The 15,251-nt window shown below is 49.8% G+C and overlaps 1 protein-coding gene across 1 annotated transcript; it reads right to left on the minus strand.

Moving 5' to 3' along the window:
• Positions 1-9,027: 9,027 nt before the first annotated feature.
• Positions 9,028-10,006, minus strand: LOC136465456 (uncharacterized). The gene is made up of 4 exons (XM_066464179.1): positions 9,776-10,006; positions 9,335-9,701; positions 9,158-9,262; positions 9,028-9,086 (listed from the first exon to the last, which is right to left on the minus strand). The coding sequence occupies exons 1-4, from the start codon at positions 10,004-10,006 to the stop codon at positions 9,028-9,030; spliced, it is 762 nt and encodes a 253-aa protein (XP_066320276.1).
• Between the last annotated feature and the right edge of the window lie 5,245 nt (positions 10,007-15,251).

A 15,251-nucleotide genomic window follows, 5' to 3' on the forward strand; every position in this document is an offset into this window, starting at 1 on the left:
ATAGAGCTTGAGGGTCAGAGAGATCCTCAGGATTCCAGACTCACCCATTTGCCTTCACAAGGTTTGCTATGGTCAGACAGAGCCTCCTAGACACCCTCATGGTGGGCTTGTGCCACCCACAGATCTTGTACGACCATGCTTCATAGAGCCATTTAGCGAGGGGTCGAGCAGGACACCATGAGACCTTACTCCTACAGCTCGGCTTCTTGATGCTATCATGAGGAGGACTCTACTCCTGAGGATGGGTTACCATGAGGGATTGACTCGCATTTAGTTATGGTTGGTAAACTCTTTGGTGTAGCAGACAGTATTTGATATTTGGGATGTCATTCTTTTAGAGATGGAGGACACTCTTGTAGAGGAGTTTAGAGGCCACAGACAACTGTCTTACGCTCACAGGATTACCTTCTTGATTAGAAAGGTAGTTACACAGAAGTCCCTAGAGACAATGGCTGAGTACACAGGTGCTGCTACAGAGTTCCCTCCTTATGGGGGGTATGACCCCGGATACCCACGGTAGGCCACATGGGCTATGCCTCCAGGGGCGGTTCAGCCCACGAGAAGGAGCCTTGCGGGGCATGATTCTGCTCGGCACCTCCCGCAAGGCATGGGGAGGATATCCGGAAGATGTTACGTGATCTGATAGGATATGTACGATCCTGTGTTTCTTGTAATCTGTTATTACTTTCCAGTTATCTCTTAGATCTAACCGACTTGTAACCTTGCCCCCTGGACTATATAAGGCGGGCAAGGACCCCCTACAAAATCATGGCAAATCATATGATAGCTAATATAAACCAACAGACCACAGGAGTAAGGTGTTACGTCATACTGACGGCCTAAACCTATATAACTTGTGTGTCTCTATTGCCTTCTTGTTCTTGATTACACGCGCCTCTGCCGATCAATCTACCATCGCGGGATACCCCTCGGTAGACTGTCAACGATATTCTATCGATAGTTGGTGCGCCAGGTAGGGGTGTGCGTGCTGTTTCCTTGTTGAACAAGATGGCTTTTTCCATAGGCTCTTCGTTCCTCCCACAGCCCAGCCAGATCTTTACGGTCGGATCCATCACATGGGTCATCAACGTCGATGGAGTTGGAGAGCTTCTTGAGCCAGTGCAGATCCGTTCTGCGCCGACCACCCTCGCACCTACGACCGTAGATCCAATCTCAGAGCCACTTCTAGGGTCGACTTCATCAGCCACTCGCCGCTCGCTTCCTTGCTATCGGAGGAGGCACGTCAACAATGATGATCTGATCGAGTCTATCGATCAGGTCGGCCTAAAACTCGTTGATTGCCTCTCCATTGCTGAGTCGGCTCTGGACACCCTTGTTCAGCACCGACCACCATCCGATCCCGATCTATTGGTGTTCAGTGCTCGGCAAACCTTAGGGCTCGCCGCCCTGCCCTTCGGGCTCACCAACACCGCCGCTACGTATCAGGACGCCCTGAGGAGCAAATTCGCCGACCGGCTCGTCGACCAGCTTCCACCAACCGTCAACATGCTGCACGCCAGCTGGGGTCTTGGAACATCCCTCCAAACTATCCTTGAGGAAAATCTAGACTCCGAGTCTCAAAGCTCCACGGAGCCCCTTGCAGAGACCTTCACCAAGCAACCTCCTCTCAGGCCTTTCTAGGGTGGCGCAATCTTCAACGTCAGTATCGATAGCCCCCCTCAGAACAGTGAAACAGATGAGGAATGCGCTGCCCGTGAAAACAGGAACACCAACCGCGCGCAACGCCATGATAACGAATGTGCCATTGCGATGGCCGAGGCCGCTCGTGATAACCAGTTCGATTCACAAGGAAGGCCCCTCCATCGCAACCTCAACAAAGAATTCCTGCACGTTGATGGCCACGACATTTTCAAAACTCCGAGCGCCAATCTGGTCGTGGCCGCAAATGAACTTGCACACCTCCCGCAGACGCCCGAGCTCACCAAGGTCGCTGCTATGCTTAAAGCGACACACTGTCAAGTTAATGAGATCCGAGAAGTTCAGAGACCTTCATGCTCCACAAGCGTGATCCGCCGATCAGCCAATCCTAGATCTAATCGCCGCCCCAGTCAAAGCTGTTTCGCTGACCAGTCACTACCTCCTCAAGGGGGAGTTGGAGGCCACCACACCAAGCATCATCGCCAGCATGACCAAGAGGTCGAACAGGACGCCCGAGTGCACCTTAGTAACCTTCGGGATGCACGATGGCGTATCGATCAACGATGTTTCGGGCGCCATGAAGATGAAGTACGATGTCGCCAGGAGTACGAGCAAGAGTACGGCAACCTGGACTCAGCTCTGGAGCCGATCGTCGTCGGCAATACTGCCAATATTGGCCCCGATAGCCTGGAAGGGCCCCCAGCATTCACCAGGGCGCTCCAAACGCTCCAGTGGCCCTGTGGTTTCAAAATCACCGGGGTCAAGCCCTATGAAGGGAGGATGAACCCAACTCAGTGCCTACAGGCTTACGCCACCACCATCTGCGCCACCGGAGGAGACACCAACATCATGGCAAATTATCTCCCCGTCATGCTCACGCCAGCCGCCATGAGCTGGTTCACAAGCCTTGCCCCGGACTCCATCGGATCTTGGGAAGATCTGAAGAGAGTTTTCACCAACAACTACATGGCCACATGCAGGCGGCCGGGCACCAAGCACGATCTCAACCGCATCACCCAAAAGCTGTCCAAACTACTCCGCAGCTACATCAGACGCTTCTCCGAGATGAGGAATTCTATTCCCAACATCACGGAAGCCGAAGTCATCACCGCCTTTGTCCGAGGACTTCATCACCGAGAACTCCATTCTAAGTTCAACAGGAAGCCACCTACTGGCATCGGCGAGATGATCACAACTACTAACCAGTACGCCGACGCCGAGGAAGCGGAGGTGCGTTTTAATGAAGATACGGGCACTAATCGCCCACCTCGCCGCCACGACGACCGCAACGATGATCGACAGCACAACGATCGCCGCCACAACGACCGCAACGACGACCGATAGTACAACGGTCGCCGCTACGATGACCACAGTTTCCATTGGGACAGCGGACAAGATCGGCCAGATGGATATAAACCTGGTCAGAATCGCCGCCGCCGACCAGATCACTTTGTCGCCAACGTTAATGAGTCGCGCGCAAAGCGTAACTACGATGAGCAGTACAAGAAGATCCTTGACGGACCGTGCCCCCTGCACAAGAATGCCAAGCACAAGATGAAGGACTACCTTGGTTTTGCTAAGGAGTTCCAGGAGAAAAAGTACAACGACGACAATGGCGGGAACGGAGGACGCCGACCTCCTAGGGATAATAATAATGCCTTCCAGGACCACGACAAGGTGGTCACCACCATCTTTGGGGGTTTCGCCTCCAACGAGAGTAGAAGAGAACGGAAGCTCGCTGCCCGACGAGTGCTCACCGTCATTTCAGAAGAAACTACCGCCAACCCCAGCTATCGCCCGTGGTTCGAAGTCTCCATCACCTTCAGTAGGGCCGACAAGTGGGTGTACATACCCTACACAGGGCGTTTTCCCCTCGTCCTTGACGCGACTGTCTAGAAGGTGCTCTTCAGAAAAGTCCTCGTCGACGGTGGGAGCGCTTTGAATCTACTCTTCGCCGGGGCCCTAAGGGAGCTCAGCCTCAGGCCAACAGATCTCACGCCTTCAGACTCCTCCTTCTGGGGCATAGTACCTGGTAGGGCATCCAGACCGCTTGGGGAGATTAACCTACCAGTACAGTTCGGCACGGCAACCAACTACCGAGTGGAGCATATCAACTTCTACGTCGCAGACTTCGACACCGCCTATCATGCCATACTGGGGCGACCGGCTCCAGCCAAGTTCATGGCTGTTCTGCACTACGCGTATTTGGTGTTAAAGATGCCTTCACCCATAGGGGTCCTGTCTTTGCGGGCCAACCTCTCCGTCGCCTATGCCCGTGAGACAGAAAGTCTCGCCCTCACCGAAGCCACCGACCTCTCCATCTAGATGGCTAGCGTGATCACCGAAGCCAAGATGCCGTCTGCTGACGACATGGAGATCCCAGAACCTCCTCGTGCCTCCGCCAAGTCCAAGGAAGACAAGGAGATTGGCCTCGGCCTCGACGACCCTTCTAAGACGGTGAAAATTGGGGCTCACCTTGACCCCAAATAGGAAAGCGCGCTCGTCTCCTTCCTACATGCCAATGCCGATGTGTTTGCTTGGAAACCTGTAGACATGCCAGGGGTACCATGGGAGAAGATCGAGCACTCCTTGAATGTCTCGCCGACCGCTAAACCGATCAAGCAAAAACTTCACTGATTCGCGCCAGACAAAAAGGAGGCTATTAGGGTAGAAATAAAACGGCTCTTAGCTGCCGGATTTATAAAAGAAGTGTATCATCTAGATTGGTTAGCTAATCCTATTCTTGTTAAGAAAAAGAATAAAGAATGGAGAATGTGTGTTGATTATACTGATCTTAATAAACACTGCCCCAAAGACCCCATCGGCCTACCTCAGATAGACGAGGTCGTAGACTCCACCGCTGGCTGCGAATTGCTCTCCTTTCTTGATTGTTACTCCGGCTACCATCAGATCTCCCTCAAGAAGGAAGACCAGGTCAAAACGTCTTTCATTACGCCTTTCGGTGCATACTGCTACACCACTATGTCCTTTGGACTAAAGAACGCTGGAGCGACCTACCAAAGGGCTATCCAGACGTGCCTCGACCAATAGATTGGACGTAACGTTGAGGCCTACATCGACGACGTGGTCATCAAGACTAAAACTACCGACAATCTTATCGCCGACCTTGAAGAAACTTTCACAAACTTGAGCAAATACCGATGGAAGCTGAACCCTTCAAAGCGCATCTTTGGAGTTCCATCTGGTATCCTGCTAGGCTACATCGTCAGCGCTTGGGGCATCGAACCAAACCCTGATAAGGTCTCCGCCATCACCAACATGAAATAGCCAACGTGTGTCAAGGATATACAGAAGCTTACAGGCTGCATGGCTGCGTTAAGCCGATTTATCTCGCGCCTCGGTGAAAAAGGGCTACCTTTCTTCAAGCTCCTCAAGGCCTCCAAGCTTTTTTCTTGGACAGAGGAGGCAAACACAACTTTTGAGCAGCTCAAGTTGTTTTTAACAAAACCTCCAATCATGACAGCACCACGACCAGATGAAACTCTGCTGGTTTACATCGCTGCCACTTCTCGAGTTGTCAGTACGGCTATTGTCGTCGAATGCGAGGAAACTAGACACGCCTACAAGGTACAACGTCCGGTCTATTTCATCAGCAAGGTACTTAATGAACCCAAAACTTGTTATCCTCAGGTGTAAAAGCTATTATATGCAATTTTGATCACCTCACACAAGCTCCGACATTACTTCGAATATTACAAGATCGCCGTGGTCACCGAGTTCCCTTTGGGGGATATTCTCTACAATAAAGAGGCCAATGGCCGTATCATCAAGTGGGCTATTGAGCTCGACACCTATTCCATTGACTTTAGAAGCAGACCAACCGTCAAGTCATAGGCGCTTGCTGATTTCATCGCTGAGTGGACTAAAATCCAAGAACCCGTTGCCGCCTCTTGCCCCAAGCACTGGGTGATGTACTTCGACGGCGCCCTCAATATCAATGGTGCTAGTGCGGGCATTCTATTCATCACACCGACAAAGGATAAACTACGATATGTTCTTCGCATACATTTTCTGGCCTCCAACAACGTCGTGGAATACAAAGCATGTCTCCATGGCCTCCGTATAGCTGTCGAGCTCGGCGTTAAATGCCTCATGGTATACGGGGATTCCGCGTTGGTTATCAATTAGCTCAATAAAGATTGGTCTTGTTCCAGTGTGAAAATGGATGCATATTGCGCCGAAATCAGGAAGCTTGAAGGGAAATTCTACGGCATCGAGTACCGCCACGTGGTACGGGATCAAAACCAACCAGCCGACCAGCTATCAAAGATAGGATCTTCTTGCGCCGTGGTTCCACTGGGGGTTTTTGTTCAAGACCTCCTGACACCATCCATCAAAGAAGATAAGGAAGTTGTAGAAGTACCCCCTGCCGAGCAGCTGGTACTCGCGGTACCTTCGCCGGTCGCCGATTGGAGGGAACAGTTCATCAAATACCTCTCCAACGACGAAGTACCCACTGACAAAATCGAAACCAAACGACTAATTCGCCGAAGTAAGCATTACGTGTTGGTAGACGGTAGCCTGATGAGGAAAAGCGCCAAGGAAGGGATACTGCAAAAGTGCATCATCCAAGACGACGGCGTGAAGCTACTTTCTGAAATTCACTCTGGTTCCTGTGGCAATCATGCGACTTCGAGAACACTGGTCGGCAAAGCTTTTCGAGCAGGTTTTTACTGGCCCACGGCCATCTCCGATGTGGAAGATCTTGTTCGGTGATGTGAGGGTTGTCAGTTTTTTGCCAAGCAAATACATGTACTGGCACAGGAACTACAGACCATTCCAGCTTCCTGGCCATTCTCATGCTGTGGACTGGATATGATCGGGCCTTTCAAACCAGCGCCAGGAGGTTTCCGGTATGTGTACGTCGCCATTGATAAGTTCTCCAAGTGGATTGAGTACAAACCACTCGTCGCAGCTACTGCTAAGAAAGCAGTCGAGCTCTTTGAAGACATCGTACACAGATTCGGTCTCCCGAACAGCATCATCACCGACCTCGGGACAACTTTTACTGGCCATCATTTTTGGGACTTCTGCAAAGACCGGTGCATCTCTGTTAAATACGTTTCCGTTGCTCATCCTAGAGCTAACGGCCAGGTCGAACGGGCTAATGGTATGATCCTCAACGCCCTCAAAAAAGGCTCTATCAGAAAGAAGAAAAGCATCCAGGCAGATGGCTCAAAGAACTACCAGCTGTGGTCTGGGGACTGCGCACTCAAGCTAGTCGTAGTACCGGCGTATCTCCATATTTTATGGTCTATGGCTCAGAGGCCATACTCCTAGCGGATATTGCATTCCGAGCACCTAGAGTAGAAAATTATGATGAAGAGCAAGCCGCAGCTGTTCGGACAGAAGACATTGATCGAGCTGAGAAGAATGTCTGATTACTTGCGTTCGCACAGCCAAGTACCTCGAAGGTCTGCGGAGGTATTACAATCGTAACGTCAAAGGTTGTTCGTTCACGATCGGCGACCTCGTCTTACGTCGGAAACAAAAAACTGAAGGGCTTCACAAGCTGTCTTCACCCTAGGAGGGCCCTTATGTTGTAAAAGGTGTTACTCGACCAGGGTCTTATCGCTTATGCGACTTAGATGGACTCGATGTTCCCAACTCCTGGTACATAGAGCACCTTATACGTTTCTACCCCTGAAATAACACAGATATGTATTCTTTACTTTAATATTAATAAAGTTCTGGTCTCCATAATTTTCCTCCATTTTTTCCTCAATCATAAGCTTCACTTACCGTTATCGGGCTATACGCCACTCTGTGACGACCTCAAATACGCTTGCCAAGTACGCCCAAATCACCGAGCACAATTTCTCCAAATCGCCGAGCACGATTTCTCCAAATCGCCGAGCACGATTTCTCCAAATCGCCAAACACGTTAACTCCAAAACGCCGAGCACGATTTCTCCAAATCGCCGAACACGTTAACTCCAAAACGCCGAGCACGATTTCTCCAAATCGCCGAACACGTTAACTCCAAAACACCGAGCACGATTTCTCCAAATCGCCAAACACGTTAACTCCAAATCGCCAAGCACGATTTCTCCAAATCACCGAACACGTTAACTCCAAAACACCGAGCATGATTTCTCCAAATCGCCGAACACGTTAACTCCAAATCGCCGAGCACGATTTCTCCAAATCGCCGAACACGTTAACTCCAAAATGCCGAGCACAATTTCTCCAAATCGCCGAACACGTTAACTCCAAAACGCCAAACACGATTTCTCCAAATTGCCGAACACGTTAACTCCAAATCGCCGAATACGATAACTCCAAAAATCGACGAACACGATTTCTCCAAAAATCGCCTATTATGTTTTCTCCGAATCACATAAGTTTTTCCTCCTAAAAACGACGACGATTTTTGCACTCCAAATTTCGTAACATAGCTCGCTGAGCAACACACATTTTTTCTTTTTTGTTTTCTATGGGGAAGACCCAGCCTCCAATTACTTCCTACACGCGCTAAGGGGCTCCGCGCTCTGTGTTTCGGTTGGTCGGTTGCGGTTCCTTGGTCATGCTTGTTAATCCTACACGTGTCAGGGTCTCTGCGCTCGACGTTATGGACTATGGGCTAATCAAGGCCTAGATTTCAGGCATAGACTAACTGCTTGGACGCCACTTAAACTATTTTTCTTGGCAAGTTACTCAAATCGGCCGCTAGGCGGCATGAGTTTTGCTTTGACAATTATGGAGGAAACCAAGGATCTACCATCCCACCACACATGCTATGGGCTCCATGCTCTACGTATCGGGCAGTAGGCTACGGTCCTATGGTAACGCTTGTTTTCCCAACATGCACACGGGCTATGTGCTCTGCGAATTATGGGCTAGCTAAAGCATCAGGTTTAGTAAAAACTAATTGATCGAACACTACTTATATTATGCATAACGGCATCGGGTTATTAATACAAATGACTCTTCATCGCTGAATAAAGTAACTAGTATAGGCGACAGTATCCGAGCAGTTCATTAAGATTCGCCACCAGCTTCTGTTTCGCCAAACAGGTCTATATCGCCGATAAGCATTTTGGTTGCATCTTCAACATCATCCTCCAGTTGCTGGGTTTACGCGTTGCTCAGCCCATCTGCGAACCCACTACCTATCGACTGGATGTCGATAGACGGATAGTGGGACCGAACCACTGCAAGGGCATGAGTAGCGGCGGTCAAAACGGCGTCACGGTTGAAATTTTTGAAATTCTCCCACGCTGCCTTGCATCTCTGAATGATGGTGTCAGGCCCTTGCTGCTTGCTGTCAGGATGGGGTGCCGGTTCAATGTCGACGCAGTCGAGTACTAGTGCTATTGCGGCAGATATAGTGTTGAAGTTGTCTTTCTAGACTTTGGCTTCCTGTACCAGCACATCGAACTGTGCCTTGGTTTTATGGCGGTAATCTACAATAATTAGAATGGTTCGTCAGACCAGAAAAGTACTACAACATTACTTCTGATCAGGGGGTATCTACCTTTCAGTTCTTCGGCCAGTTTGGCTGCTCGCTCTGACTCTTTAGCTTTCTCTTGTCGAATTTGCTCGACGGTCTGGCGAAGCTGGCTGAGTTCTATGTCTTGCTCTACAAGCACAACAGTTATCATAACAGTGGATTAGCAAATTACTGCAAAGTACATTATGTAGTAAGGCATACCGGATTTCTGCTTGGATACATCCTTGAACTGCTGGCACTTCCGATCGAGTTGCTCGGATTTATTTTTGAGTTCTTCGGTTTTCTTGCCCAATTGCTCGGACATATTTTTTAGCTCCTCAGATACAATCGCCAGTCGCTCGGACTTCTTCTGCAGCTGCTCGGACGTAGATGTTAATTGTTCGGAGAGAACCCCCTTCTGATGTTCAAGGTCTAGTGAGTTAGACTCTGCAAGGTCCCGCTCACGCTGGGCCCTCTTAATATTCTTCTTCGAAAGATTTAACGCCTCCCGGAGTTTCTTGTTTTCCTTGGTGAGGGGCTCCATCCTCTTCATCAGTTGATGCCGCTGCTCGGCTGTTCGAGCTATCCCCTATGGATGAACAATGCGAGAGATAAGCCATGGTTTCCAACAACATATATCAGTGTTTCAGGTGCGGTACTCACCTCGATCTGAGTCATAACACCAGCAACGGCGGATTTTAAGCTCTTTATTTCCTTGGTGGTGTCTTCTTCCTCGACAACTACCACCTCTTCCCTGCGTTTTTGGAGAATCCGGATGGACTGGGGCTTGGGCGCGGCACGCTTGATCTCCACAACCTCGTCCTCCTCCGCCGTCGATTGAGGCACCACTGGGGGACTCCGTGGTCGGACAGTTGCTCCGACCACTCCTGGCATCACTGCGGGTGGTGAAAAGTCGCTCCTCGGCCATCGACGGAGTTGCATCCTCAGCCTCCGGTGCATCAACAACAGCTACAGTTTCCGCTTCCAAAGTACCGACCTTTTCAGTCGTAGCCTCAGTCGTGGTCGCCGATGCGCCTATCGTGTGCGCCAATGATTCACTGTCGCCAGGACCACTGGCAGCGGCAGCTGGCCCATCCTCTGTTGGCCGAGCACTCGAGGACTCCCGGGTCGGGGCAGTTGGCATTTTTTCTATTGAGGGTATGGGCCTCGGTGTCGCCCTACGTAATACCGGTTTTTCAGTAATCAATAAAATGCAAAGAACAATATTATTACTCCAAGGCAAATATACTTATAGTTTGGTCTTCCGATTAAATTTCTTGAAACAGCGAGGCCTGCCTGATCCCCTAGGCGCTGCTGCTTGGTCAGCCTGATGGGAGGACTCCTGCTCCTCTACAATAGAGTGTCGCTCTGCTTGGTGCCCTGAGGCCGCCTCTGGGTGCTGCTCTGCGGTTATCCCCTCTTGCTGCTCAGGGACTTTGGTCGTCTGTGCCGCTGGAACTTCCATTGTTGCCCGCACATAGCTTCTCCTCGCTTGCTGCTCAGGAGTTTTAGCATTAGTCGATGATGCTTTCGTGCTCAGTGGATGCGCTGCCTGGTCTTCGTCATCGTCCGACCACTCCAGTACAGTGTTTCTTCGTGGTCGAGTGGTTCGGTCTTCTCCAAGCGAGATGCCGCCTGATTTTGGTGTAGTAGAGCTTGCGGTTTTTCTCCTTTTTTGGACCGGCTCATCTACTGCCGGTCTTTTCCCATGGATCTTTTCCGATGCTGGGGATGGACTATCCGACGAGGTGCACTGCTCCTCCTCTTCGGACTGTAGTGACCGCTGAATGTCCACTCCTATCGGCCAATCGGCTCTCGGCACATTTGAAAAGTATATTGCCATATCCTACGAGTGGATCTTTACATAAGTAAGTCAGTCCTTTGCTCGGAAATTGATGCCTAAACAATGCAAGGTGAAAGGGTTACCTGAGGAGGTGGATTGGTACAGTTGAAAGCCTTCGTTCCTTTTGGCCAACTGAATGAGACATTGGAGGTAAATAGGTCCATGGCACGGTCTATTACTTCTTTCTTTGTCAGACGGTCTGTGTTTTCCCGGGTACCGTCATTGTCACCTTTATAGTTGAATGCCGTGTAGGCCCTCTCTTTGCAGGGCTGGACGCGCCGCACTATGAAGCTAGCTGCCACCAGTTCACCCCTAAGCTCCACGCCCTTAATCAAGTCCAGAAGTTCCATTACCTGCTCCATGTCAGCATTGTTGGGTCTCTATGACCAGTTATTATGATTAACCAGGATGTGGTGGACGTCGCATCGAATCATTGGGTGACTTTGTTTGATATAGAACCATCTGGCATTCTAACCTTTAAGGGAGATATTTAGCGGTATGTTGATGTATTCGCTGGCCATCCCATCCCTAAGTTGCAGGTACATGCCGCCGACCACCTTGGAACCGCTACCCCCTTCTTCTTTAGACAAAATAGGTGCCTGAAGAGGTTGAAGTGCGGAAGAACACCGAGAAACGCCTCATAGAAATGGATAAAGATAGACACGTGCAGAATGGTGTTGGGGTGCAGATTACAGAGGCTAATCGCCCAAAACTCCATAAGATCCCTCGAAAAGGGGTGGACAGAAAACCCTAATCCTCGCCAGAAATAATCTTCAAATACTACAGCCTCATCAGTATGTGGTGTTGGGAAGGGCTCACCACTAGCCGGCCGCCATCCAGCAGTGAGGTGGTCTGGGAGAACGCCCGCTGCCACCATCCTATTGAGATCCGCCGCCGACGTCTTCGATGGCACCCACTCCTCGTCGCGGCTGGCTCCGGTGGCCACCTTCCTCGGCTTTGCGGCTCCTTTTTTCGGCGCCATTCTCTCCGGATTGGAACTGGGTTGGAGGCGAGTGCTCGCGATGGTGTGGAATGTGGAGCGTAGGGTTTGCGAACGAAGGAAGAAAGGCAGATTGAGTGAGGTAGGAGGCGATATATGTGGCGGCGCGGTTATAAAGCACTACCTCCAGTTTTCATTGCGTCTGAGGGATTTTGGGAAACCGTTCCCACTATTAGCGCTACTTCGACTCCACCAATGTGGTTTAATGGGTCACAAATTGGGCTATCACGTAACAGTAGCCCACGTCGCTCATTTATCGCCGCCAAATATTCACCGATTTCTCCGCAATTTAATGAGGCTCAGTACCCGATGCTGCACAGCCATTACTCAGTACCCAATGTCTACGCCCGATGACTTGCTCGGGTGGATTACTTTTTTCTGAGCCTGGCACCACGTGACTACGTCACCTACTGTCAGGCTCGGGGACTAAGTGGGCACACTTCACCTTGCGGTGAATGTGTTTGTTTTTCATCTCGAGGCTACGCTCGGGGACTGGTTACCTACTCGGCTGGTTCAATATTTTCTGAGCCTGGCACCACATGACTACGTCACCTACTGTCAGACGCGGGGACTAAGTGGGCACACTTCACCTTATGGCGAATGTGTTTGTTTCTTCCGAAAGACTCTGAGCCTCTAAAAGTCAAACCAAGGTACCTTTAACCTCGTGGTCAGACTCTAAGTGGGCACACTTCATTTTACCGCGCAGGAATTTTCAATTATGAAATTTAGCTCCTTACACCCGTATGTCAAGCCATGCTCGGAACACACTGTTCGGCGATGGTGCACGCTGCTCGGTAGCTGCTCACAACTGATCGGCAATTCATTATGGTGGTCTAACCATGATTTGGACAGCTTGGTTTTTGTTCGCACCTACTCAGAAAAGTTCAAGACGGCGTTGCTCAACGAGTATAAGGCGCTCAGGGACTAGCTATGGGGGGTATGACCCTAGATACCCATGGCAGGCCACATGGGCTACGCCTCCAGGGGCGGTCCGGCCCACGAGAAGGAGCCTTGCGGGGCACGAGTCTACTCGGCGCCTCCCGCAAGGCATGGGGAGGATATCCGAAAGATGTTACGTGATCTGATAGGATATGTACGATCCCGTGTTTCTTGTAATCTGTTATTACTTTTTGGTTATCTCTCAGATCTAACCGACTTGTAACCTTACCCCCCGGACTATATAAGGCGGGCAGGGACCCCCTACAAAATCACGGCAAATCATACGATAGCTAATATAAACCAACAGACCACAGGAGTAAGGTGTTACGTCATACTGACGGCCTAAACCTGTATAACTCGTGTGTCTCTGTTGCCTTCTTGTTCTTGATTACATGCTCCTCTGCCGATCAATCTACCATCGCGGGATACCCCTCGGTGGACTACCGACGATATTCTGTCGACACTCCTTATAACATAACTCAGATGCTCCATCACAGTAGTGCAAGGACACCTCACCAGCCGAGTCATCGCCCAAAGGTCCTGGAGATAGTAGCCCAGTAAGATGAAATTGTCAGGGGCATTGCAGCGATAGAGGAGGAGTAGCTAGATGCTTAGCAGGAGGGTGTGGTTGAGAGTGACCCTAGTGATAGTTCTGATGATGATTATCAAGCTATTCCTCAGATGCCTCCTCGACCACATGACAGAGAGGCCAGTGGCTCTAGCTCAGCTCCACAGCCACCGTAGATAGACCCTGCTCTTCTAGCAATTCTTGAACGGATAAGGCAGGATCAAGCACGCCAAGCCCAGGAGACCATAGCTGCACTAGCATAGGTTCTGGTTAGATAGGACAAGTTCTAGAGACAGTAGCAGGCCATACAGCAGCAGTAGTAGGCCATACAGTAGCAGTAGCTCCTAATCCAGCAGTAGTTACTTGGTTTTATACAGCATGTTGTCACTGCTATTGGGGTTGCACCACCACAGTCTACACCTCAGATCGGCCAGCCTGCCACCACTTCAGTGACTCTAGCTGTACAACCCAGTGGGCTTCAGAGTCGGGGACAACCAGCTACTCAGTTTGCTTCACCTACAGAGCAGGTGTTCCAGTGGTTTGCTTCGCCAGTGGCAGCCTAGGGTCCTCACTTCACACCTATTGTTATGGGCTTCACTCTGCCTCAGAGTTCCTCGGTGCTTATGACTGACACCCTAGTTTTTAGGAGCCTCGATGCCACTTTCAGTGAGCTTACAAGGCAGCCTACACCGCTAGAGCTATGAGTTCCTGCTCCTACCACATTTTCTCTAGTTACTAGGACTACTAAGATGCTCATGTCATCTGTTGCATCATTAGAGCCACCGACTACAGTGATACCTCTAGAATCATAGGCCACGCCAGTCCTAGAGCAGACCCAGACCACTTTAGCTTCACTTCTAGCGATAGAGGGTCAGACCACTCAGAGCTCAGAGTCAGAGGATGATGCTGCACAGTTCTAGATTTCTCACCGCACCTCAGCGCCCGACTCGTCTGCTCCTACCCCGCCGTCTGACCCTTAGGTTTTGGTGCTTGACGCCAAAGGGGGAGAAGGATCGAGTATGTTAGATCTTGGGGGAGCATATGATTTATTTCTTTTGGCTCTTTATGTGTGATACATTATGCATTCACGTTTACTTTCATGCATTGAACTACATACGTGTGATTTTGATACTTATGTGACATGTGTGCTCTCTACTTTGATTTATATATATGTCATGTCACTTGGTTATGCTCATTTGCCTTGCTTTCACGTTTTACTCTGATTCAAATGAGCTTTATTTCTTGTACTCGTGCTTATTTCATATCTATTGAGTACACCATGTTGGCTTGGGTCATATAAGCATGTCTAACTCCTTTGCTCTTATTATCAAAAGCTTATATGAACCAAGCATGTTGAAAACCTTATCTCTTTTACATACTCGAGGTTGTATTATCATCAATCACCAAAAAGGGAGAGATTAAAAGCATCTAGGCCCCTAGTTGGGTTTCAGTGATTAATGACAATACTAGATTACTATGACTAATGTGTGTTTTGCAGAGGCAATTTAAGTTAGGTCATGGTAATGGCAATTGATTGGATAATCATGGTTATCATGCCCCTACGATGGAAATCATTTCGGTTTTTAAAGGATGGACGACAAGGTTAATGATGGACTAGTTCTAAGTGTCGTTTGGTGTTGAAGAGACACTTAGAGTAGTTTAGGACTTTGTTTTTCCTTTGGCCATACTATTAAGGGGGTATGGACTAGTAGCTTGACCGAGGTGAGTCTAGTGAGTTAGGTATGGTGCATACTTGTTAAATCTAACACTAGGTAGCTCCGGAGTAGCC

Source organism: Miscanthus floridulus, chromosome 7 (genome assembly GCF_019320115.1).
Source record: "Miscanthus floridulus cultivar M001 chromosome 7, ASM1932011v1, whole genome shotgun sequence".
NCBI classification, from domain to species: domain Eukaryota; kingdom Viridiplantae; phylum Streptophyta; class Magnoliopsida; order Poales; family Poaceae; genus Miscanthus; species Miscanthus floridulus.